The sequence below is a fragment of the Zalophus californianus genome, chromosome 10, assembly GCF_009762305.2.
Source record: "Zalophus californianus isolate mZalCal1 chromosome 10, mZalCal1.pri.v2, whole genome shotgun sequence".
Lineage (NCBI taxonomy): Eukaryota > Metazoa > Chordata > Mammalia > Carnivora > Otariidae > Zalophus > Zalophus californianus.
Window position 1 is genome coordinate 57,465,271 of NC_045604.1, and position 25,968 is coordinate 57,491,238.

At 38.2% G+C, this 25,968-nt stretch overlaps 1 protein-coding gene across 3 annotated transcripts in view; it reads left to right on the forward strand.

Moving 5' to 3' along the window:
- Positions 1-25,968, forward strand: part of NME7 (NME/NM23 family member 7) — a 320,527-nt gene that overhangs the window by 243,519 nt on the left and 51,040 nt on the right. For all 3 annotated transcript variants that reach the window (XM_027610183.1, XM_027610182.2, XM_027610181.1), the window contains exon 11: positions 24,613-24,720. In XM_027610183.1, coding sequence (XP_027465984.1) covers positions 24,613-24,720 — 108 coding nt within the window. The remainder of the gene's footprint in view (positions 1-24,612; positions 24,721-25,968) is intronic.

The following is a 25,968-nucleotide window of genomic DNA, read 5'->3' on the forward strand; positions in this document are numbered from 1 at the left end:
TAGAGAATATTTGTCTCTGAATCTTGTTTTGTTTGTTTGTTTGTTTTTCTGGTGTACTCTCCAAGATGAACTGATTACAAAATGTACCTTCAGGTATTAGTATGAATTAACTCATTATATAGGGAATCAATAAAACCTGTGAAATAAGTAAGAAGTATATTGCACATATCCAAACTTACAGAGCAGTAAAATACTCAGATTCTCAGCGTGTGTGTTCCCAGGAAGCCTCTCCAAAGAGCTGCCACATGGTCCCTAGAGCCTGGCTTTCTGTCTGTGCTGCCATTGTGTTATTTGTACAAGTCTCAGATTCCACTTCATCTCCTGGTAAAAGCAACTGCTAGAGAAGTGGTCACAACTCTTTCTTTAGTAGGAAGTTTCTAATTGTATTGTGACTCTTCCAGTGTAAATTCTGGTTGGTGTCTTATCTGCATTGCCTAGGCTGCTTCTACACCCCTTTTGAAATTCAGTCTGTTTGGTATATTTTTATGTTTGACATATTTTTAGGAATACACGTATTTCACAAATCATGATATATAGTTTTTGAATATTAAAAAACTAAAATGTCTAGAGACGATTCAAACTTAAACATCTCATATTAAGTTCCTACCTGTGTGAGTTGTGCTGAATACTCTGAGGGGTACTAAGATGAATAGGCACAGTCCCATTTCCAGTGGATGTATTCTTTCTAGGAGGACACATTCACAATTGAGTTTTTGCATTCTCAATAAATATTAAACGAACACCTCTTATGTGCTAGGCACTGTTCTTGGCATTCAAGATTTAGCAGGGAACAGGACAGATCTGATCAATACTCTTTTATTTTCCTTTTTCTTTTCAATTTTATTATGTTATGTTAGTTACCATACAATACATCATTAATTTTTGATGTAGTGATCCACGCTTCATTGATTTCATATAACACCCAGTGCTCCATGCAGTACGTGCCCTCCTTAATACCCATCACCAGGCTAACCCATCCTTCCATCCCCCCAACACCCTCAGTTTGTTTCTCAGAGTCCATAGTCTCTCATGGTTCATCTCCCCCTCTGATTCCCCCCCTTCATTTTTCTCTTCCTTCTCCTAATGTCCACCATGCTATTCCTTACGTTCCATAAATACGTGAAACCGTATGATAATTGACTTTCTCTGCTTGACTTATTTCACTTAGCATAATCTCTTCCAGTCCCATCCATGTTGATATAAAAGTTGGGTATTCATCCTTTCTGATGGCTGAGTAAAATTCCATTGTATGTATGGACCACATCTTCTTTATCCATTCATCTGTTGAAGGGCATCTCGGCTCTTTCCACAGTTTGGCTATTGTGGACATTGCTGCTATGAACATCGGGGTGCATATGGCCCTTCTTTTCACTACATCTGTGTCTTTGGGGTAAATACCCAGTAGTGCAATTGCTGGGTCATAGGGCAACTTATTTTTAATTTTTTGAGGAACCTCCACACTGTTTTCCAAAGTGGCTGCACCAACTTGCATTCCCACCAACAGTGTAAGAGGGTTCCCCTTTCTCCACAACCTCTCCAACATTTGTTGTTTCTTGCCTTGTCTATTTTTGCCATTCTAGCTGGTGTAAGGGTATCTCAGTGTGGTTTTGATTTGAATTTCCCTGATGGCTAATGAAGATGAACATTTTTTCATGTGTCTGTTAGCCATTTTTATGTCTTCTTTGGAGAAGTGTCTGTTCATGTCTTCTGCCCATTTTTTGACTTGATCATTTGTGTTTTGGGTGTTGAGTTTGAGAAGTTCTTTATAGATCTTGGATACCAGTCCTTTATCTGTATTGTCATTTGCAAAAATCTTCTCCCATTCTGTGGGTTGCCTCTTTGTTTTGTTGACTGTTTCCTTTGCTGTGCAGAAGCTTTTTATCTTGATGAAGTCCCAAAAGTTCATTTTTGCTTTTGTTTCACTAGCCTTTGGAGATGTATCTTGAAAGAAGTTGCTGCGGCTGATGTCAAAGAGGTTACTGCCTATGTTCTCCTCTAGGATTTGGATGGATTCCTGTCTCACACTGAGGTCTTTCATCCATTTTGAGTTTATCTTTGTGTATGGTGTAAGAGAATGGTTGGGTTTCATTCCTTTTTTATATAGCTGTCCAATTTTCCCAGCACCATTTATGGACGAGACTGTCTTTTTTCCATTGCATATTTTTTCCTGCTTTGTCAAAGATTATTTGAGCATAGAGTTGAGGGTCCATATCTGGGGTCTCTGTTCTGTTCCACTGGTCTATGTGTCTGCTTTTTGCCAGTACCATGCTGTCTTGGTGATCACAGCTTTCTAATAGAACTTGAAATCAGGCAACGTGATGCCCCCAGCTTTGTTTTTCTTTTTCAACATTTCCTTGGCAATTCAGGATCTATTCTGATTCCATACAAATTTTAGAATTGTTTGTTCCAGCACTTTGGAAAATGCCATTGGTATTTTGATCAGGATGGCATTGAAGGTATAGATGCTCTGGGCAGCATCAACATTTTAACAATGTTTATTCTTCTAATCCATGAGCATGGAATGTGTTTCCATCTTTTTGTGTTTTCTTCAATTTCTTTTGTGAGTGTTCTATAGTTTCTAGAGTATAGATCCTTTACCTGTTTGATTAGGTTTATTCTGAGGTATTTTATGGTTTTTGGTGCTATTATGAATGGAATCGATTCCCTAATTTCTCTTTCTACAGTTGCATTGTTAATGTATAAGAAAGCAACTGATTTCTGTGCATTGATTTTGTATCCTGCCACATTACTGAATTGCTGTATGAGTTCTAGTAATTTGGGGGTGGAGTCTTTTGGGTTTTCCACATAAAGTATCATATCATCTGTGAAGAGAGAGAGTTTGACTTCTTCTTTGCCAATTTGAATAACTTTTATTTCTTTTTGTTGTCTGATTGCTGTTGCTAGGACTTCTAGTACTATGTTGAACAATAGTGGCGAGAGTGGGCGTCCTTGTCATGTTCCTGATCTTAAGGGAAAGGCTCTCAGCTTTTCCCCACTGAGAATGATATTCACTGTGGGTTTTTCATAGATGGATTTTATGAACTTGAGGAATGTTCCCTCTATCCCTATACTCTGAAGAGTTTTAATCAAGAAAGGATTCTGTATTTTGTCAAATTATTTTTCTGCATCAATTGAGAGGACCATATGGTTCTTCTCTCTCCCCTTATTAATGTGCTCTATCACACTGATTGATTTGCGAATGTTGAACCACCCTTGCATCCCGGGGATAAATCCCACTTGGTCTTGGTGGATGATCCTTTTAATGTATTGTTGGATCCTATTAGCTAGGATTTTGTTGAGGATTTTGGAATCCATATTCATCAGAGATATCAGTCTGAAATTCTCCTTTTTGAACGGGTCTTTGCCTGGTTTGGGGATTAAGGTAATGCTGGCCTAACAGAATGAGTCTGGAAGCTTTCCTTCTGTTTCTGTTTTTTGAAACAACTTCAGGAGAATAGGTATTATTTCTTCTTTGAATGTTAGAATTCCCCAGGGCATCCATCAGGCCTTGGACTCTTGTTTTTTGGGAGGTTTTTGATCACTGCTTCAATTTTGTTACTGGTTATTGACCTATTCCTATTCAGGTTGTCAGTTTCTTCCTGTTTCAGTCTTGGGAGTTTATAGGTTTCCAGGAAGGCGTCGATTTCTTCCAGATTGCTTAATTTATTGGCATATAGTTGATAATAATTTCTAATATTTTTTCTATTTTCTTGGTGTAGTCATGATCTCTTCCCTTTCATTCATAATTTTATTAGTTTGGGTCCTTTCTCTTTTCTTTTGGATAAGTCTGGCCAGTGGTTTATCGATCTTATTAATTCTTTCAGAGAACCAGCTTCTAGTTTTGTTGATCTGATCTACTGTGTTTCTGGTTTCTATTTCATTGATCTCTGCTCTAATCTTAATTATTTCTCTTCTAATGTGTGGCTTAGGCATCGTTTGTTGCTTTTTCTCTAGTCCTATGGCGGAAATACATAGACTTCCAAGTCTCACTCAAAAAAACTAGAAAAATCCCGAATTCACCAACTAACTTTACACCTTTTTCTTTTTTTAATTCAAGTGCAATCAACATACAGTGTTATATTAGTTTCAGGTGTATAGTATAATTCAACAATTCTCTACACTTCTCAGTGCTCATCAAGATAAGTGTACTCTTAATCCTCTTTATCTATTTTCCCCATCTCCCCATCCACCTGCCCTATGGTAACCACTGGTTTGTATTCTATATTTAAGAGTCTGGTTTTTTGTTTCTCTCTATATATTTTTGTTTATTCACTTGATTTGTTCTTAAATTTCACATATTAGTGAAATCATATGGTATTTGTCTTTCTCTGATGTATATCACGTAGCATTATACCCTCCAGTTCCATCCACGTTGTTGCAAATGGCAAGCTCTCATTCCTTTTTATGGCTGCATAATATCCCATTGTATATATACACCACATATTCCTTATCCATTCGTCTATCAATGGACACTTAGGTTGTTTTCCATGTCTTGGCTATTGTATCTAATGTGCAGTAAACATAAGGGTGCATATATCTTTTCAAATTAGTATTTTTGTTTCTTTGGGTAAATATCCAGTAGTGGAATTATTGGGTCATATAGCATTTCCATTTTTAATTTTTTGAGGAACCTCCATACGGTTTTCCACAGTGGCTGCACCAATTTACACTCCCACCGACAATGTATGAGGGTTCATTTTTCTCCAAATCCTTGCTAACACTTGTTATTTCTTCTTTTTCACTCTGGCCATTCTGACAGGTGTGATATCTCATTGTGGTTTTGATTTGCATTTCCCTGATGATGAGTGATGTGGAGCATCTTTTCATGTGTCTGTTAGACATCTATATGTCTTCTTTGGAAAAAAGTCTATTCAGGTCTTTTGCCCAGTTTTTAATTGGATTGTTTGGTTTTTTGGTGTTGAATTGTATACATTATATATTTGGGGTACTAACCCCTTAACAGATACATCCTTTACAAATATCTTTGCCCATTCAGTAGGTAGCCTTTTCATTTTGTTGGTTTCCCTTGCTGTGCAAAAGCTTTTTATTTGGACATAATGTCAATGGCTTATTTTTATTTTTGTTTCTCTTACCTTAGGAGACATATCTAGAAAAATGTTGTTATGACCAATGTCAGAGAAATTACTGCCTGTGTTCTCTTCTAGGATTTTTATGGTTTCAGGTCTCACCTGTAGGTCTTTAATACATTTTGAATTTATTTTTGACTATGGTGTTAGAAAGTCGTCCAGTTTCACTCTTTTACATGTAGCTGTCCAGTTTTCTAAACATTTATTGAAGATACTGTTTTTTTTCCCATTGTATATTGTTGCCTGATTTGTCATAGATTAATTGGCCATATAAACATGGGTTTATTTCTGGGCTCTCTGTTCCTTTGATCTGTGCCTATTTTTGTGCCAGTATCATACTGTATTGATGACTACAGCTTTCTACTGTATCTTGAAGTCTGGAATTCTAATACATCCAGCTTTGTTCTTTCTCAGATTCCTCTGGCTATTTGGGATCTATTGTGGTTGCATACAAAGTTTAGTATTATTTGTTCTGGTTCTGTGAAAAATGCTACTGGCATTTTTATGGGGATTGCATGGAATCTGTAGATTGCTTTGGGTAGTACGGACATTTTAACAATGTTAATTATAATCCATTATCATGGAATATCTTTCCATTTGTTTGTGTCATCTTCAGTTTCTTTCATCAGTGTTTTATAGTTTTCAGGGTATAGGCTTTCACCTCCACAGTTAAGTATATTTGAAGGTATTTTATTCTTTCCGGTGTGATTGTAAATGGAATTGTTTTCTTAATTTCTCTTTCTGCTACTTCATTATTAGTGTGTAGAAACACTACCAATTTCTGAGTATTAATTTTGAATTCACATATTACTTCTAGTTTTTTGGTGGAGTCTTTTGGAGTTTATATGTACAATATCATGTCATCTGCAAATAGTGCTGATCAATACTCTTACAGAGAGACAGCCAACATAATTTCAGTTACAATACAAGTTACACTGTGCTAAGTGCCCTTTGTAGCACAGAGAGTTATTAACTCCAGCTGGGGATTAGGAAATACTTCATGGAGGGACTTTTCTTGTGGAGGCTTAGGGTTTCACTGACGAAAGAATAACAGGGAAAATATACTCCAAGGAATAGCATGAACAAGTTGTGTTGAAATAAAAATACATTCCAAGTCAGGGAAGAGTAAATAAATTATTGATAAACTTCTCCACCCCACTGTGTTTGACAGGCATGTTGAGTATCACAGAGAATAGACAGGACTCAATGCAAGTTGTATAAGAAGATTCACTATTAAGGCAAATATGTATGCTCTCTTTTATGTCCTGGGTCTATGAGCAATTTTGTATTTCTCTTTCAGTAGCCTTTACCACTTCTAAATATTTTCTAAGGCATAAATCTTATAGATATATATGAAGTGATGAGGCTAAAAGAATACCTCAGGGCAAAATTGAGAAGCACCTTGAATTACCATACCTTATAAGTTTGAACTTATTTTTTAAGGAGTGGGGAGCTACCAGAGGTGGTTGAGTTAGGGAAAAAGCCATCATGCTGGCTTCCCTTGCACCTTGCTAAACTAAGGGAGTAGCTGTGAGGAATGGAAAGAAGTTCACAGAACCAAGAAGAAACCTGCCCTGAGTACCCTTCCTTGTGTTCCCAGAGCACTTTGAATTATATCCTCAGGAGAGCTTTTGTCACATTGAGAGGGCTTTTACGGTGGTGGTTATCAGCTTGCACCAGCTTGCAAGATCCAGTTGTTGGCATTACTTCCCAATTCCATGTTATGTCATGGTGGGACTATTTACACCATGGAATTGGGCAAACAATACAGATCAGTTTGTTGTTTATTTTTTGACAGCCATTTGTTAAACAATTCCTAGAACATCACTATCTATTTACCTGACATCTTGTAAGACTTCTTAGAATAAAACTATCATGTTTTATTAATTAAATTAATTAATTAAACCTTATTTCCTTATCTCCAGCATCAGTACCTCACATGCTATAGGTATCAATAAATACTCACTGAATAAATGGAGGGGGATATTAACAAATAAAATTAACAAATTAGGTAGTGACCAACTTGTGTGTGTAATGACTGAAATTGTTAGAAATAGTTTTAAATTATCTTGCCTGAACATTTGGGAGGATAGTGATGCCACTAGGAACAAAAGAAGAAATATTGAACTGGCGCCTGGAGGTTGCAGGGTATAGTGGAAGATAATTATTTGGGGACATGTGTTTGAGGTACTAGAAGACTAGGGTTGGAGATGCTGTATTCATTCTAATTACTGTCAAATGAAAGTTTTGAAATTACTTTTCCTTTGGTTTTCTAAAATATTCAACTGCACAGATTAAAGTTCAGAGTTATCATTTGTTAAGAAAAAAAATTATTTCAGGGGCACCTGGGTGGCTCAGTCGTTAAGCATCTGCCTTCAGCTCAGGTCATGATCCCAGGGTCCTGGGATCAAGCCCCGCATCGGGCTTCCTGCTTGGAGGGAAGCCTGCTTCTCCCTCTCCCTCTCCCACTCCCCCTGCTTGTGTTCCCTCTCTTGCTGTGTCTGTCTGTCAAATAAATAAAATCTTAAAAAAAAAGAAAAAATTATTTCATTCCAGCTGTACAAGAGAAAATCAGGTTTCTGTAAGGTGTTCTGAACATTGTTTTGGCAGACAAAAGCAGAGATCAGAGTCTGGAAAAGAATGAGGAAATGGAATGTTTTTTTCCATTGTAAATTTTGTGTTTCAAGATGATAGTTTACAATTCTGTTAGGAAGAGAAAGTGAATTTCAGGGGACTAAAGTTACCTCTTTGAATATAACTCCCGAAGAGAAGTTTTTCTTTTAAAAAGGCTATTACAGTTAAAGACTAAAGATGAGAAAAAATTTTTTAAAAAATACCTTTTTACAATAAACTCTTAGGGAAGGGAACAAGATGCTTCTGAGGGCAACAGCTATAATCTGACTTATCTAGGTCAAGGGGTATTCTGATTTATCAAGTATTCTCATTCATAGAAAAATTTAGCATATTTTGTGCACAAATGTGTACTTATAAAAAATATATAATCAAGAAAAGGATGACATTGTAACTTTGGTGAACAGAGTTTATTTCCTTTTTAAGTGAGGATCTTGCCTCAAGTCCTATAGAAAAATGTGACTTATTGCATTATAGAGCAATAGAGGAGTGTATGTGTTTTAGAAAGAGGTAATAGAGAAGTTCAAATAAGATGAAAGATGATTAACTATAATGTGACCGCTAATGTTTAGAAAGAGTTTGTCCTTTATACACTATGAATATTCACCAGAAGATTCAGTAGCCCTTCGGGGAATTTGGGTGTTTCTTACTATCCCCAACTGGAAAAGTCATTTATGAGTATGTGCTTATATGCCTAATGCCACTCTGGTGGACTGCTCCCATCTTATTTCATATTCACCACAGGGTGTTCTGTATCTGTGATGAAAGAGTAGTAGTATCCTCAATCTAGGTCACAAAGCAAGTCACTTTCAGAGCTGTGGGATTAGTGCTTAGAGTTCTTGATTCTGTTCTCAAACAGGTGTGCCCTAATTTGAGAAAATCTGATACACAAAACCATCAACCCACAAAATAGATAAATTAAGTAGTGATTACTTTCATTTCAAAAGGATATGCTTCAGGATTCCTTAAAATAAGCATGTCTCATGAGTGTAACAAACCCAAAAGGGCCACTGGATTATTAGTAACCGAGGGGTCTAATTTTTCTACCCTTTTGTTAAACAGGTTAATGAAGTGTATATATTTGAGCATGTGGTCATTTCATTCATGTATTCAATCCTGCACTAAATTATTACTACTGTTACTCAGTGAATCTTTCATGAGCATTCTCTGTGTGTTGGATATACAAAAATCATAGCCCTTGTCCTTAAGGCATTTACAGATGACAAGAGTGAATCAGATATCAAATAAATTTTTGACAGTGGAAGCAAGCTGGCTTGCTAACCACAGTTAGGAGACCACTGTGGTTTAAACAAGGTGAGAGGGTGAACTGTGGTGATAGGGATAGACTCCTGGCAACTTTAAAGGGAATTGTAGCAGACCTGGGGCACGTTTGGATATTAAGAGTTTGCCCAAAGTGGTTGATCTTTGGATACAGTCTTTTTTCGGTGCTGGACAGGAAGTCTAAGACTGTAGAACCAGGTTATCCAGACCTATAAAAGGTGAAAACTGTCTGCATTGTCAACACAATAGGGGGTCGTGAGGTACATATGAAATGTTGTATCTTTTAAAACTGAAAAGCAGTATGTAAATGCTTCATTATTAGCTATAATCTTAGGAGTTTATTTATAATATTATGAAGATGATGACTGTATCTACTGTTGAGTGCCTCCAATTTGGCCAGACACTATTAGACATTTTATGGGCATTATCTCACTGAATTCAGTTCAGTATACTGAAACTAGACCTTTAAGGACACCAAGATATTTCCACTAACTTCTGAGATTTATGTTGCTACTATAGGATAGATAATCTTAAATCTTGTAAACTCTCTGTCCTATTTTATAATTTGAAGCATACCTGTATATACTAAGGAGTTTGTTAGACCACTGGAGCTATTGATTTCAAGGTCACCTCACCTCACTGCAGCTGCATCTAAGCCAGAAGCTGCTGCTGCCTCCGCTGCTGCCATCACCACTGACTGTCACAGAATCTGGTGACTCAGACAATGAGTCCGGCCACCACAGCTGCCTCTAAACACTCGTGGGTCCCACCTTGTCTGCCAGGGGCAACATCAGCAGATAGATGGATGGACTGTGTTCAGTTCTGCCTTCCAGATCTCATTGGAGGAACACAGTTTACATCAAGAACTCTAGCATAAAGGGTGTCTAGAGAATGTAATTTTTTAGATTTCTAACTGCCATCTGGAAGGAGGGTAGGATGAAGGGTTGAGAGAGCCGTTCTATAGAATCTACTTGATCTTATTTATGTTGCTTATTCTGAACCATTTGTTAGGAACGTGAACCTCTTGAGAAGAGGGAGAAAAACTTCTGAGCCAGAATATTCAAAGGGAATAGTATATGTTTTTATGCTGGAGCCAGGAAAGAGCTTGGTGGCTCTGAAAACCGGAAGAGGTGGAAGTGACTAGATTATTTCAGGTGCAAGTGGAGAAGAAAGCAGGAATCAGATCCTGTAGGCCTTTCTAGAGCATGTTAAACATTTTAGATTTTCTGTTAAGGAAAGCATCTTAGGTAGGGAGATGGTATGATTCAACTTATGTTGTATAGCCTCACTCTGACTACTTTGTGGAGAATGTATTTATCAGGAGCACCAGGAAGAGTGAAATCTAAGGAATCAATAGAATATGGTGACAAGGTGGAGGAAAAGAGAAATAGACTGATGTGGACTATATTTCAGCATTTTATTGACAGGACTTTATAATAAATTGGGCACTAAAGGTGCCAAGAATGGGTCCCAGCTGTTTCATTGTTTTGTTCTTTTAGAGGAGTTTCTGAGTATTGAGCTGTGTTTTTTAGGAGAGTCAAGGAAGATTGTGTAGCAATTCTTTATTTTATCAGGATGGGGTAGACTGTGCGGAGCACTTCTTTTTGGGGGAGAGATTGAGAATGCCTCTCAAGTTTCTCAGTAGTAATATGACATACTTCAAAGGTTAAATCTCCTAAATGTAGCATTTGGGAAAAACAGAAAACAGGAAAATATTTACCAAAAAGTTATATCATTTTTCCTCTATACTGACATATATGTTCACAGACTTAATATAAATGAATCCTTGTGGGTGTTGCTAAACTATAAAGTAATTTACATAAAAGTGAGCAAAGAGATTTACCCAACTATTTAAAAAGAGAATGAAGGAATCATCGTTTTTATTTTAAAATAACACCTGTGTCAGCCAGTGCCTGTTGTTGGCTAAAGTAGCAAACAGCTCATTAAGAGGAAATGATTACTATGGCACCTGGTCTATTGAGGCCTAGTGCAACAGACAGGATTGAATTGTCTAAATGTTTCACCTGAAATCCATTTAATTATCACCCACTTCAGGTTCTATAAATTTACATTACATCTAATTTCTACTAAATGAAAAGTGAGATATGAAGCCTGTCAAGAGTTCACAAGCCAGGTGTTTTAATGATTCCTCATATTTAAGCAAATCATGTGGTCTCCAGAGTTAGTAAGATAAGTGTATTTACTGTGAATTCTCTGACAGTTCATTCAATGAGATTAATACATAAGTAGTTGAGTTTAATTTTGCAATTAATCTTTCTGAGTCCTGTGCGTAGGTTCTAGAAGGATCCTTAGACTTACAGAAAGTAGCCTTTGGATCTCTTTTGTGGTTCCCTTTCCTACTCCCAATTCCTTCAGTATTCCATTACCTTGTTTTAGTTGTGAATTAGTCTGATATTGCTCATACCCCAGGAATATAAAACTGTAACTGCACTAGTTAATGCAAAGTTTCATGCAAATGGAAAATCTCCTCGAGGGTCAGCTTCGGTGGGATGTTTTTGAAGTACCAGAGGAGTCAAGGCAAGAATTCAGCATGTACTCTATAATATTACAGGGCTCCTTGGCTAAAATCATGAATATTTGCTGCTTTAATTATGGCAGTTGCTTATTTGGTCTTTAATATTAAGTTATCCTATTACCCTTGTTTTCTGTGAAATGAGGGCAATAATTATACCATTATATTCTGTTTTGCTTCACAGTTTTGTAGCTGACTGAAACTATGCTAGTTCCTCTTTTAATATTCATCCTCTTGTCTATATCGTTGCTGACATTGTTACCCTATAGTTTAGAGAAGACTTTTTCCTTTTACTTAGAATTTTTTTGAAATTAGACTAATGACCAGGTGTTATTATCCACAACGCACCACTCACTGCATGAATATACTGTATAGTTGATCATTAAGTCGCCTTTCTTAAAAGTTCTATAAAAAATCAGTAAATTTTGGGGGGAAAGCAAGATGGTGGAGAAGTAGGAGACCTAAATTTCGTCTGGTCCCAGGAATTCAGCTGGATAGGGATCAAACCATTCTGAACACCTATGAACTCAACAGGAGATTGAAGAAAAGAATAGCAGCAACTCTCTGAACAGAGAAGCGACCACTTTCTGGAAAGTAGGACATGCGGAGAAGTGAATCCAAGGCAATAATCGGGAAGATAGACAGAGGGGGAGGGGGACTCTGTCAGCTGCTACTAGCAAGTGATAGAGCCGCGGAGCACAAAATTGGAACTTTTAGAAGTCGGCTCCACTGAGGGACGTCGCTCCAGTGGCTAAGCAGGGGGTGGAACCCTCGCAGGACAGTGTGGTCTCAGGACCATCAGGGTCACAGAAAGACCGGGGGTGCCTGAGTGCAACAGACCTCTCAAGTATCAGAGCGGGGAAGCCGGCTGCAGAGACGGAGCTGAGGCGTGGGCTCTCAGCTTGGGGTTGCCATAAACCGTGATGTGCAACACAGTCGGGCCACTGCTTCTCCAGCAGGGACCCAACAAGTGGCAGATCCGGGGAGACTCCCCTTCCTCCCCCAGAAGGAGCAGCACGGGAACGCACTGCAGGGATCTGCTGGGTTTGGGGACTCCATATGGGGTCGGGTGCCAGAGATAGAAACGCTCGGTCACAGGCCGGGTGAGCACGGAGTGCGGCCGGAGACCGGGGAGACGGGAGTGACTGACTGCTTTTCTCTGGGGGCGCACTGAGGAGCGGGGCGCCGAGTTCTTGGCTCCTCCGGGGCGGAGACTGGGAGGCCGCCATTTTCACTCTCGTCCTCCAAAGCTGTACGGAAAGCTTGCAGGGAACAAAAGCTCCCGAGAGTAAACCCAAGCAGATTACTGAGCCTGGACCCCCCGCAAGGGCGGGGCAATTCCACCTCCGGCAAAGACACTTGGGAACCACGGCAACAGGCCCCTCCCCCAGAAGATCAGCAAGAACAGCCCACCAAGACCAAGTTTACTGATCAATGAGAACAGGGGAACTCCAGGGCTAGGGGAATACTGCACATAGAATTCATGGCTTTTTCCCCCTTGATTCTTTAGTCTTTAAAGTTAATTTTTTTAACTTTCTTTTTTTTTTTTCTTTTTTTGGGTTTTTCTTTTTCCCTTTTTCAACCAACATCTTATCAATTCCTTTTTAAAAAAATCTTTTTTATTTTTCATTTTTATAGACATATTCTATCCCTTCATAGTACTTAACCCTATTTTTGGTACATATATATAAGTTGTTCTCTCTTTAAAATTTTGGGATACAGTTTCTTCTAACAGACCAAAATATACCCTAAATCTCTAGTGTATGGCTTTGTTCTAGTCTCCTGCCTGATCACATTCTCTCCACTTTTTTTTTTAAATCCTCTTCTTTCTTTTTTCAACCAACTTCTTACCTTATCACTTCCTCTTATAAAATCTTTTATAATTTTCATCTTTACAGTCATATTCCATCCCTTCATCGTATTAACCCTTATTTTTGTACATATATAAGTTTTTCTTTCTTTAAAATTTTGGGAGGCATTTTCTTCTAACACACCAAAATATGCCCAAAATCTAGTGTGTGGCACTGATCTATGCACCAGCCTGATCACATCTGATCATATTCTGTTTTTTTGTTTTGTTCTGTTTTTGTTCTTTTCATTTTCTTTTTCTTTTTTCTTTCTTTCCCTTTCTTTTACCCCGGTTTCAGGTCTCTTCTGATTTGTTTAGTGTATATTTTCTGGGGATGTTGTTACCCTGTTAGCATTATGTTCTCTCATTCGTCTATTCTCCTCTGGACAAAATGACAATATGGAAAAAATCACCTCAAAAAAAAAAAAAAAAAGAACAAGAGAGAGTACAGGTGCCAGGGACCTAATCAATATGGACATGAGTAAGATGTCGGAACTAGAGTTCAGAATGATGATTTTAAGATACTAGCTGGGCTTGAAAAAATCATGGAAGATATTAGGGAAACCCTTTCTGGAGCAATAAGAGAACTAAAATCTAACCAAGTTGAAATCAAAAAGGCTATTAATGAGGTACAATCAAAAATGGAGGCTCTAACTGCCAGGATAAATGAGGCAGAAGAGAGAATTAGTGATATAGAAGACCAAATGATGGAAAATAAAGAAGCTGAGAAAAAGAGAGATAAACAACTACTGGATCACAAGAGCAGAATTCGGGAGATAAGTAATACCATAAGATGAAACAATATTAGAATAATTGGGATCCCAGAAGAAAGAGAGAGAGGGGCAGAAGGTATATTTGAGCAAATTATAGCAGAGAACTTACCTAATTTGGGGAAGGAAACAGGCATCAAAATCCAGGAGGGACAGAGAATCCCCCTCAAAATCAATAAAAATAAGCCAACACCCCGACATCTAATAGTAAAACTTACGAGTCTCAGAGACAAAGAGAAAATCCTGAGAGCAGCTTGGGAGAAGAGATATGTAACCTACAATAGCAGAAACATTAGATTGGCAACAGACCTATCCACAGAGACCTGGCAGGCCAGAAAGGACTGGCATGATATATCAGAGCACTAAATGAGAAAAATATGCAGCCAAGAATACTATATCCAGCTAGGCTGTCACTGAAAATAGAAGGAGAGATAAAAATCTTCCAGGACAAACAAAAACTAAAGGAATTTGCAAACACAAAACCAGGCCTACAAGAAATATTGAAAGAGGTCCTCTAAGCAAAGAGAGAGCCTAAAAGCAACATAGACCAGAAAGGAACACAGACAATATACAGTAACAGTCACCTTACAGGCAGTAAAATGGCACTAAATTCATATCTTTCAGTAGTTACCCTGAATGTAAATGGGCTAAATACCCCATTCAAAAGACACAAGCTATCAGGGTACCTGGGTAGCTCAGTTGGTTGGGCGACTGCCTTTGGCTCAGGTCATGATCCTGGAGTTCCAGGATTGAGTCCCACATTGGGCTCCCTGTTCAGCAGACGGTTTGCTTCTCCCTCTGACCCTCCTCCCTCTCATGCTCTCTCTATCTCATTCCATCTCCCAAATAAATAAATAAAATATTTTTTAAAAAAAGACACAGGCTCTCAGATTGGATAAAAAAACAAGCCCCATTGATATGCTGTCTGCAGGAGACTCATTTTAGATCCAAAGACAACCCCAGATTGAAAGTGAGGGGACTGAAAACCATTTACCATGCTAATGGACACCAAAAGAAAGCTGGGGTGGCAATCCTTATATCAGACAAATTAGATTTTGAACCAAAGACTATAATAAGAGATGAGGAAGGACACTATATCCTACTTAAAGGGTATATCCACCAAGAAGATCTAACAATTGTAAATATCTATGCCCCTAACATGGGAGCAGCCAATTATATAAGGCAATTAATAACAAAAGCAAAGAAACACATTGACAACAATACAATAATAGTGGGGGACTTTAACACCCCCTGACTGAAATGGACAGATCATCTAAGCCAAAGATCAACAAGGAAATAAAGACTTTAAATGATACACTGGACCAAATGGGCTTCACAGACATATTCAGAACATTCCATCCCAAAGCAATGGAATACACATTCTTCTCTAGTGCCCGTGGAACATTCTCCAGAATAGATCACATCCTAGGTCACAAATCAGGTCTCAACCGGTACCAAAAGATTGGGATTATTCCCTGCATATTTTCAGACCACGATGCTTTGAAACTAGAACTCAGTCACAAGAGGAAAGTTGGAAAGAACTCAAATACACGGAGGCTAAACAGCATCCTACTAAAGAATGAATGGGTCAACCAGGAAATTAAAGAAGAATTAAAAAAATTCATGGAAACCAATGAAAATGGAAACAACTGTTCAAAATCCTTGGGATGCAGCAAAGGCAGTCCTAAGAGGAAAGTTTATAGCAATACAAGCCTTTCTCAAGAAACAAGAAAGGTCTCAAATACACAACCTAACCCTACACCTAAAGGAGCTGGAGAGTGAACAGCAAATAAAGCCTAATCCCAGCAGGAGAAGAGAAATAATAAAGATCAGAGCAGAAATCAATGAAATAGAAACCAAAAGAACAGTAGAACAGATCAACAAAACGAGGAGGTGGTTCTTTGAAAGAATTAACAAGATTGATAACCCCCTGGCCAGACTTATCAAAAAGAAAAGAGAAATGACCCAAATAAATAAAATCATGAATGAAAGAGGCGAGATCACAACCAACACCAAAGAAATACAAACAATTATAAGAACATATTATGAGCAACTCTATGCCAGCAAATTAGATAATCTGCAAGAAATGGATGCATTCCTAGAGATGTATCAACTACCAAAATTGAACCAGGAAGAAATAGAAAACCTGAACAGACCTATAACCACTAAGGAAATTGAAGCAGTCATTCAAAAATCTCCCAACAAAGAGCCCAGGGCCAGCTGGCTTCCCAGGAGAATTCTACCAAACATTTAAAGAAGAATTAATATTTGTTCATCTGAAACTGTTCCAAAAAATAGAAATGGAAGGAAAACTTCCAAACTCATTTTACGAGGCCACCATTACCTTGATTCCCAAACCAGACAAAGACCCCATCAAAAAGGAGAATTACAGACCAATATCCTTGGTGAATATGGATGCAAAAATTATCACCAAAATACTAGCCAATAGGATCCAACAGTACATTAAAAGGATTATTCACCACGACCAAGTGGGATTTATCCCTGGGCTGCAAAGTTGGTTCAACATCTGCAAATCTATCAATGTGATAGAATAAATTAATAAAAGAAAGAACAAGAACCATATGATCCTCTCAATAGATGCAGAAAAAGCATTTGACAACATACAGCATCCTTTCTTGATTAAAACTCTTCAAAGTATAGGGATAGAGGGTTCATACCTCAATATCATAAAAGCCATCTATGAAAAACCCACAGTGAATATCATTTTCAATGGGGAAAAACTGTGAGTGTTCCCCTTAAGGTCAGGAACATGGCAGGGATGTCCACTATCACCACCGCTCCACTGCTATTCAACATAGTGTTAGAAGTCCTAGCCACAGCACTCACACAACAAAAAGAAATCAAAGACATCCAAATTGGCAATGAAGTCAAACTCTCACTGTTTGCAGATGATACGATACTTTATGTGGAAAACCCAAAAGACTCCACCCCAAAACTGCTAGAACTCATACAGAAATTCAGTAAAGTGTCAGGCTATAAAATCAACGCACAGAAATCAGTGCCATTCCTATACACCAACAAGACAGAAGAAATTGAAATTGAGGAGTTGATCTCATTAACAATTTCACCCAAAACCATAAGATACCTAGGAATAAATCTAACCAAAGAGGCAGAGAATCTGTATTCAGAAAACTATAAAATACTCATGAAAGAAATTGAGGAAGACACAAAGAAATGGAAAAACATTCCATGCTCATGGATTGGAAGAACAAATATTGTGAAGATGTCAATGCTACCTAGAGCAATCTACACATTCAATACAATCCCCATCAAAATACCATCCACTTTTTTCAAAGAAATGGAACAAATTATCCTAAAATTTGTATGGAACCAGAAAAGACCCCGAATAGCCAGAGGAATGTTGAAAAAGAAAAGCAAAGTTGGTGGCATCACAATTCTGGACTTCAAGCTCTATTACAAAGCTGTAATCGTTGAGACAGTATGGTCCTGGCACAAAAACCGACACATAGAGCAATGAAACAGAATAGAGGGCCCAGAATGGACCCTCAATTCTATGGTCAACTCATCTTCGACAAAACAGGAAAGAATGTCCAATGGAAAAAAGACAGTCTCTTCAACAAATGGTGTTAGGAAAATTGGACAGCTACATACAGAAGAACGAAACTACCATTTCCTTACACCAAACGCAAAAGTAGACTCCAAGTGGTCGAAAGACCTAAATGTGAGACAGGAGTTCATCAAAATCCTAAAGGAGAACACAGGCAGCAACCTCTTTGACCTCAGCTGCAGCAACTTCCTAGAAACATCACCAAAGGCAAGGGAAGCAAGGGCAAAAATGAACCATTGGGACCTCATCAAGATAAATAGCTTTTTCACAGCAAAGGAAACCATCAACAAAACCAAAAGACAACCGACAGAATGGGAGAAAATATTTGCAAATGACTTATCAGATAAAGGGCTAGTATCTAAAATCTATACAGAACTTCTTAAACTCAACACCCAAAGAACAAATAATCCAATCAAGAAATGGGCAGAAGATGGGAACAGACATTTTTCCAAAGAAGACAATCAAATGGCCAATAGACACATGAAAAAGTGCTCAACATCACTCGGCATCAGGGAAATCCAAATCAAAACCTCAATGAGATACCACCTCACACCATTCAGAACGGCTAAAGTTAACAAGTCAGGAAACAAATGTTGGTGGGGATGCGGAGAAAGGGGAGCCCTCCTACACTGTTGGTGGGAATACAAGCTGGTGCAGCCACTCTGGAAAACAGTATGGAGTTTCTTCAAAAACTTGAAAATAGAGCTACCATATGACCCAGCAATTGCACTACTGGGTATTTACCCCAAAGATACAAATGTAGAGATCTGAAGGGGTACGTGCACCCTGATTTTTATAGCAGCAATGTCCACAGTAGCCAAACTATGGAACGAGCCAAGATGTCCTTCAACAGATGAATGGATAAAGAAGATGTGGTATATATATATAAGAATGGAATAGTATGCAGCCATCGAAAGGAATGAGATCTTGCCATTTGCAACGACGTGGATGGAACTGGAGGGTATTATGCTGAGCAAAATAAGTCAATCAGAGAAAGACATATATCATATGACCTCACTGATATAAGGAATTCTTAATCTCAGGAAACCAACTGAGGTTTGCTGGAGTGGTGGGGGGTGGGAGCGATGGGATGGCTGGGTAATAGATATTGGGGAGGGTATGTGCTATGGTGAGTGCTGTGAATTGTGTAAGAATGTTGAATCACAGACCCGTACCTCTGAAACAAATAATACATTATATGTTAAAAAAAAGAGAGAGAGAGAAGAAGATAGGAGGAGGGGAAGAATGAAGGTGGGGAAATCAGAGCAGGAGATGAACCATGAGAGACTATGGACTCTGAGAAACAAACTGAGGGCTCTAGAGGGGAGGGGGCGGGGAGATGGGTTACCCTGGTGATGGGTATTGAAGAGGGCACGTTCTGCATGGAGCACTAGGTGTTATACGCAAATATTGAATCATGGAACACTACATCAAAAACTCATGATGTGTTTTATGGTGATTAACAGAATAAAAAAAAAAAAGCTGACTAATGATATAGCTCTTCACTTTGAATTGGACAGCAGTCAACAGACCGTGAAGCAGAATGACTGGCAAATGACCAATGCCTAGCTAAAGAGATAATGTAAAACCTCCCAGGAAAGAGAAAAAAAATTCATTACCTAAAAAGAATGGTAATCAGATTATAGTGGTCTGCAACATTATATTTGTCATATATGCTGTATATGCAGTTGCATTTTGTGTGTGTGTGTGTGTGTGTGTGTGTGTGTGTGTGTGTGTGTGTTTGCATGTAAGTAGTAGAGGCTGTGGCAGGCCACTCAGATCCCTCTCTCACCTTCAGGACTGAAGTTCCCATTCCCCAGCTGTGTTTTGGCAGCTGACAGTAATTCAGTAAGTCTTACAGATATTGGTTTGTATTGAAAAAAGTCACCTTGCCCAAGGTCATGGCCCCTTCCTTGGAGTAGCCCATATCTAGTGACTTGTCAGTTTGGAGAGATCAAGGCCTTACCTGTTTGCTTCAATTCAGGATGACTCTGAAGGGTCATCATAGCTCCAGAGCTCCCTGTAGGATTATCTGAGGCTGCTGTTGTTACTCATTGCAGTTCTACTTCTCCCTCTGCCCAGTCCTGTATTCCTCACTTCCCCACAAGTGTAGATCCTGAGGCTACTTCCCAATAAACTTCCTGCACACAGATGTGACAGTATTCTTTTCAGCTACCCTTGAGACACTGATTAAAATTGACTATGCAAAGAAAATCCCAACAAACTCCTTCAAGAGACGACCAAAGAGACCACATTCTCTCACCACAGTACGATATGATTAGATATTAACAACGAAACCCCCCAACCACCACCACCACCACCACCACCACCACCACACACACCACCACACACACACACACACCTTTTCAGAATTTAAGTGTTGTGCATATAGAGTCACTTATATGAAAGTAATATTTTAGTGAAAATGGTGGATGCCAAATAAAGTAGGTATAGGGTAAGTTCTTATGAAACAGTACAGCTAAATGGAATCCTTTTCAAGTGTTTCAAGAAAAATAAGTACCCACCTTCGTGATTTTACAAAGTATATCTTACTTCACAGAATGCCAGCTTACCACCACATGAATAGAGTAGGTGTGTAATATCAGGTGGTTAATTTTCAGGAAAATTAGGGGGGACAGAATGAAAGTCATGAATTTAATATAGAGCATCCTTATTTTCTAGTTTATCAAAATGTTTTTCCTAAGTAATACATTTATAACTGACATTTGATACAACCTTGTAAAGGAAGACTTAAGTAATTAAATAAATGCACACTTTTAAGGTGTGCCAGAGGGATGGAATCACAGGTATGGATGCTGCTCAGCATTTTTGCACCAGAAGCTGCAGCCACCATAACTCTTGGTGATTGCCATATCCGTAGAGCTGATCGACTCAGTACTTTGGCCTCTCAGTCTGTGATCCTCCGTTCCTCAGGATTTTTGCCCTCCACGTGACCTTGGGCATGGTTACACCTTAAAACTGATCATTGTAAATCACTGTAACCCCATGTCGGGGAAGGTCATTGAACAGACATGACCACCAGTTGATCTAGTCGATCAGAGGTTCCTCACCCCCTCCCCTGTCCTTGGAACGTGGGTTCTGCTTGCCTTTCCCCTCAGTGGCTGCTCCAAGGACACAGCTTTGACGTAATGATGCAGTGTTGAGAACACCTGCACAGTATACATGACTGAACCCAGTGAAGGCCTCTGTATAAACCTAAGATATGGCTGGTGGGTGCAGGAATCCACTCACCTTGCTGTCACCCAAGATCCCTTTGCTTATGAAAACTGCCACTACTAACCTCTTTCTTCAGTTTTTCTCTGCCCTCTGAGTACAGGGGCCAGTTTCAGATTACACCTGGCAAATCCCCTGAGGGTTGCTAATTTCCACCCCCCTTCTCCGCTCACTTCCAATAATTTCAATTTTAAGTATCCTTTCTCTTAACTTTCTAGCTCATTTCTTCAAACACCAGTTTTAATAATCATTCCATCCCACTAGGAGCTCTGATCCATTGATCTACCTTTTCAGTGCCTCTCACCCCTCTGCCCACCCCCAGGTTCTTGCTTTCTTACTCAATTTTTGTTGCCCATCCTTATTATCACTCTCTTGCATACCCCTCAACTCCCTTACCCCTCTCTTGTTTTGTGGTTTTCTTTTGGTAAAGTCCCAACCCTCATTACATTCAACTTTCTACCAAAATCTCTGCCTGCACCCATGCAGCTGAGTGTGGCTACAGAAGAACACACAGCTATCCTGTATGATCTCCCTTTGCATTCATGACCACTAACCTCACCAATGAAGGGCCTCATAGGAGGGCCCTCAGTGCTGTCAGCAATCACATTTCACTTTCCTAGTTCATTCACTTTCCTGCTCTCTTAAAATGTGTTCATACCTTCTTTTCTCTCCTGACATCCCCCAAACCTCCTCTCCAGCCTTCCCCTCAGCTGATGACAATCTTGCTGCCCTTTTCACTGCATAATAGAATCAATCAAAAGAAAACTTCCAGAGGGAACTTTAAAAATGTTCCATATTTTGTTTAGGATGGTGATTACTGAGTCTATTTGACAAAATTCAGGCGGCACTTAAAACCAATACATGTTACCTATGTAAGTTATATCTAAATCAAAATTAAAAATAAAGAAAGAATTTCCATAAGTTGTCACCACTGCATATACCCACTTCTTGCAGTGGGCTCTGTGTGCGGTCTTGATGCTGACGATGAATGTTCCATGCTCCTAGATAAGGCCAACTCCCCTACTCCTGCTCTTAACTCCATCACTCCAGCAATCCTCCATTCTCCTTCCTGCTTCATCAGCATTTCCCTTCACTGGATGATTCCTATCAGCATGTAAACGTGCCATTATTTCTCTCATTTTAAAAATAACACTCTCCTCCAGGAAAACCTCTCTTCATTCCATTTCCCTCCATTTACTGCTCCATTTCTCTTCTCTTTGCTGCAAAATTCCTCAAAATGGTTGCCTGTATTCACTTTTTCCAGTTCTTCTACTCCCATTTTCTCGTGAAACCACATCAGTCCATGTTTTGCTCATCACCAGGCCTCTGAAACCACTCTTGTCAAGGATATCTGTGACTCCGTATAGATCCAGTGTTCAGTTCTTGGTCTTTACGTGACTTCTCAGCAACATTGAGCATTGTTGATGACTCTCTGTCCTTGACATTTTTCTTCACTGTCTTCTAGGAAAGGACTCTCCTGGATTTCTTCTTACCTAGCTGGTCGCTCCTTCTCCATCTCCTTTGCTCATCATCTCTCCTTGTCTCCTTGATTTTCTTATGATATGGTGCCCCTGTCTCCCCTCTCACTGCCTTCACAATCTCATCTAACTGATACCTTTAAATACCTTAAAAATGCTATGGACCCCCAAATTGCTATTTGCAGTGTGGAAGACTCCTCTGATCCTAGATTCATACCCAACCATGTATTTGAAAACTTCATTTGGATATCTAATAGGCAACTCAAACTTCATGCATTCAAACACCAAAATCTGGAGGACTTGCCCTGCCAGATGAAGACTTATTATAAAGTTATAATAATTAAGACAGTATAATATAGATGTATGAATAGACAAAATATCCAGTGGAACCAAACAGCAAACCAATAAACAGATTCATACCTACACAGAAATCTTATATATAACAGAGCTAATCACTGGAGATTGGTGGGGAAAGAGGGAAACTATTCAATAATTCGTGCTAGGGCAATTAAATATCCATGTGGGCAAAATGGAAATGGATATCCCCCTCACATCATAACCAAAAGTCAATTGTAGGCCGATCAAGAACTTCATGTGGAAGGCAAAACTTTAAACATTTTAGAAGATAATAGAGAAGAATATCTTTATGGTCTTGGAGTAGAGAATAATTCCTTCAGAAACAGCACAAATCATAAATGAGAAGACTGATAAATTTAATTTCATTAAAATTTAGTATTTCTGTTCATAAAAAAAAATACTAAAGAAAACCCAAAGATAAGCTTCAGACTGGGAAACGATATTTACGTTGTGCAAAGTGACAAAAAATAGAATTCAGGATATAAAAGTAATAATCAAAAAGAAAAGAATAACCCAGTAGGAAATGGATGGAAAAAGACAAGAATAAACATTTTACAAAAGTGGATGTATATGAAAGGACACTAACCTTCTTTAGTAATCAGGGAAATATGAACAAAGAACATAATGAGACACCATTTCACACCCACTAGAATAGCAAAATTAAAAAGTCAGCCAATATCAAATGGGGATTTTGATGTGGGTGGTGAGAACTCTTGTGCACTGATGGTTGAGGGCAAATTGTTATAACCGCTTAAGAAAATGGTGTGGCAGTACTTAGTAAAATTGAATATGTATGTGCCCTAATCCAGACGAAACTCTTGTATACATGCAGAATTGTGTGTGATTTTGTGTGTGTGTGTGTGTGTCAAAGCAAGGAGAGGAGAAAGAAAGGGGGAGAGTGAAGAAGTTAGTTGAATGTCCATCAATAGGAAAATGGATAAAATATGCTCAATCACACATGGGATTTGTATAGTAATAAAAATAAATGAATTGCTACTAAACACAACAACATGGACAAATCTGAAAAACAATGTTTTGAAAACTAAACAAAACAATCTTTAAATAAAATTGAGAGTAACGGGTACCTCTGGGTAGAGGTAGGGGTGGGATAGAATAGAGTCAGGATGAAATCTCACACAGGGAACTTCAAAGTTATTGTATTATTTTAATTCCACTGAATAGTGGGTACACAGGTATTTGTTTCCCTTTTAAAAATATTCATATATATTAAGTACCCTTTTAGTTTGTATATGTCAAAGTTAAAATTGAAGTTTTAGAAATGTTTCATTTAGAATTTTAAAAAAAGACTAATAAGTAGGTCATTAATACTCCCCCACCTTTAATTTTTTTAACCTCTTGTTTCTTTTACTCACAGTTTTGAGTTATCTGTAACCATTGTTTCCTCTAATGTGAGCTAGTACTAAGCTGATACAAATGGAGCATTTTGAAAAATCTTTTGAAATCAGGGCCATCAAACTAGTTTATCAAGTTGTTAGGATACAAGTCTTTCACAGTAATGAACTGCGTTCCTATTTTATGTGATTTTTCCATAGTCTATTGATAAAAAGAGATGTAATTATTGTCGCCCTCTGGACTTTACATCAGGTCACAGAAAAAGCCTTATGAGTGAACTGAAATGTTTCATTGCTCAAAGTTTTCATACATTCGTGCTATTTCCAGAAAAAAATCAGTGCCATCACTGTATACATGTATTTCATAAACAGATAATTCAAATGTTTCATGTAGCTGGTGTTTTTCTTGTTAACACTGAACGACTGACTATATGTGACTGTGCATTTGTAGGAAATTGCCCGGCATTTACGCCCTGGAACCCTCAGAGCAGTCTTTGGTAAAACTAAGATCCAGAATGCTGTTCACTGTACTGATCTACCAGAGGATGGCCTATTAGAGGTAAGATAAAGAAAGGTTGACATCCTATTTATATTTCAAACTCATAATCTCAGCAATTCTGGTGCATAAGAAACCTTTTAATATTCTTGAATTATACTATTACTTGGCCATCTGAGGACTTTTTAAATGACCACGTTGTAGGATGCTGCATATAACTAGTCTTCAAAGAGTTAATTGGTTGGCATATTTCTGTGATTGGTATATACATGCCAATATTTTAATGCATACATTTAAAAATAATTTTAAAATGAAAAGCTATACCATTAAATAATGTGAAATTTGTTTTAAAAACAGGTAAAAATACCATTACCATAAGTTTCTAGTCATACTGTTATGTCAATGAAATCAAGAAGTCCAATATGCAGTGTGGTAACATTAAAAGTAATAGTTACCATTTACTGACTCTTTATATGCTGGGTTCTAGCATGATAGATAAATGCTTTGTATAAAGTAATTTTTTAAATTTTATTTTATTATGTTAATCACCATACATTACATCATTAGTTTTTGGTGTAGTCTTCCATAATTCATTGTTTGCGTATAACACCCAGTGCTCCATTCAATAGGTGCCCTCTTTAATACCCATTACAAGGCTAACCCATCCCTCCACCCCCCTCAATCTCCAAAGCAACTCTAATCGGTTGGTATTATTATGTCCATCTTTTTCAGGGAAATAAATTGAGATTCAGAGGTATATAACATCCTCAAACCATTCATATAGGACAGAGCCATATTTTGACCTCTCATCTGTGTAATTAACATAAAACAGGAAACAATGAAAAAATTATAAGAAAGTATTAGTGAAAATTAGTCTTGTTTGGATTTTTTTTTTTTTAAGTAGGCTCCACACGCAGCATGGAGCCCAACACGGGGCTTAAACTCATGTCCCTGAGATCAAGACCTGAGCTGAGATCAAGAGTGAGACACCTAACCGACTGAGCCACCCAGGTGTCCCAGTCTGGTTTGGTTTTTAAAAAGTCATTTCTAGCCCCAAAGCAAAGAAACTTTAAAGAAAAAATAGAAATTTTTAACTTTTTACAGTTTTTTAAAATTGTATTTTAAATTTGTATGTCAAAAGGAACTAAACTGAAATGAAGACACAATGATAAAATGATTATAGCTTAAACACAGAAAAATGATTGATATCCTCAATACATATTTGTTTTAGAGAGTATTATTTATGTTTTATGTCAAATTTATCGGTCGTTTTTTCTGCTTTTGAAGTCATACATAGAAAGGCCTCCCCCA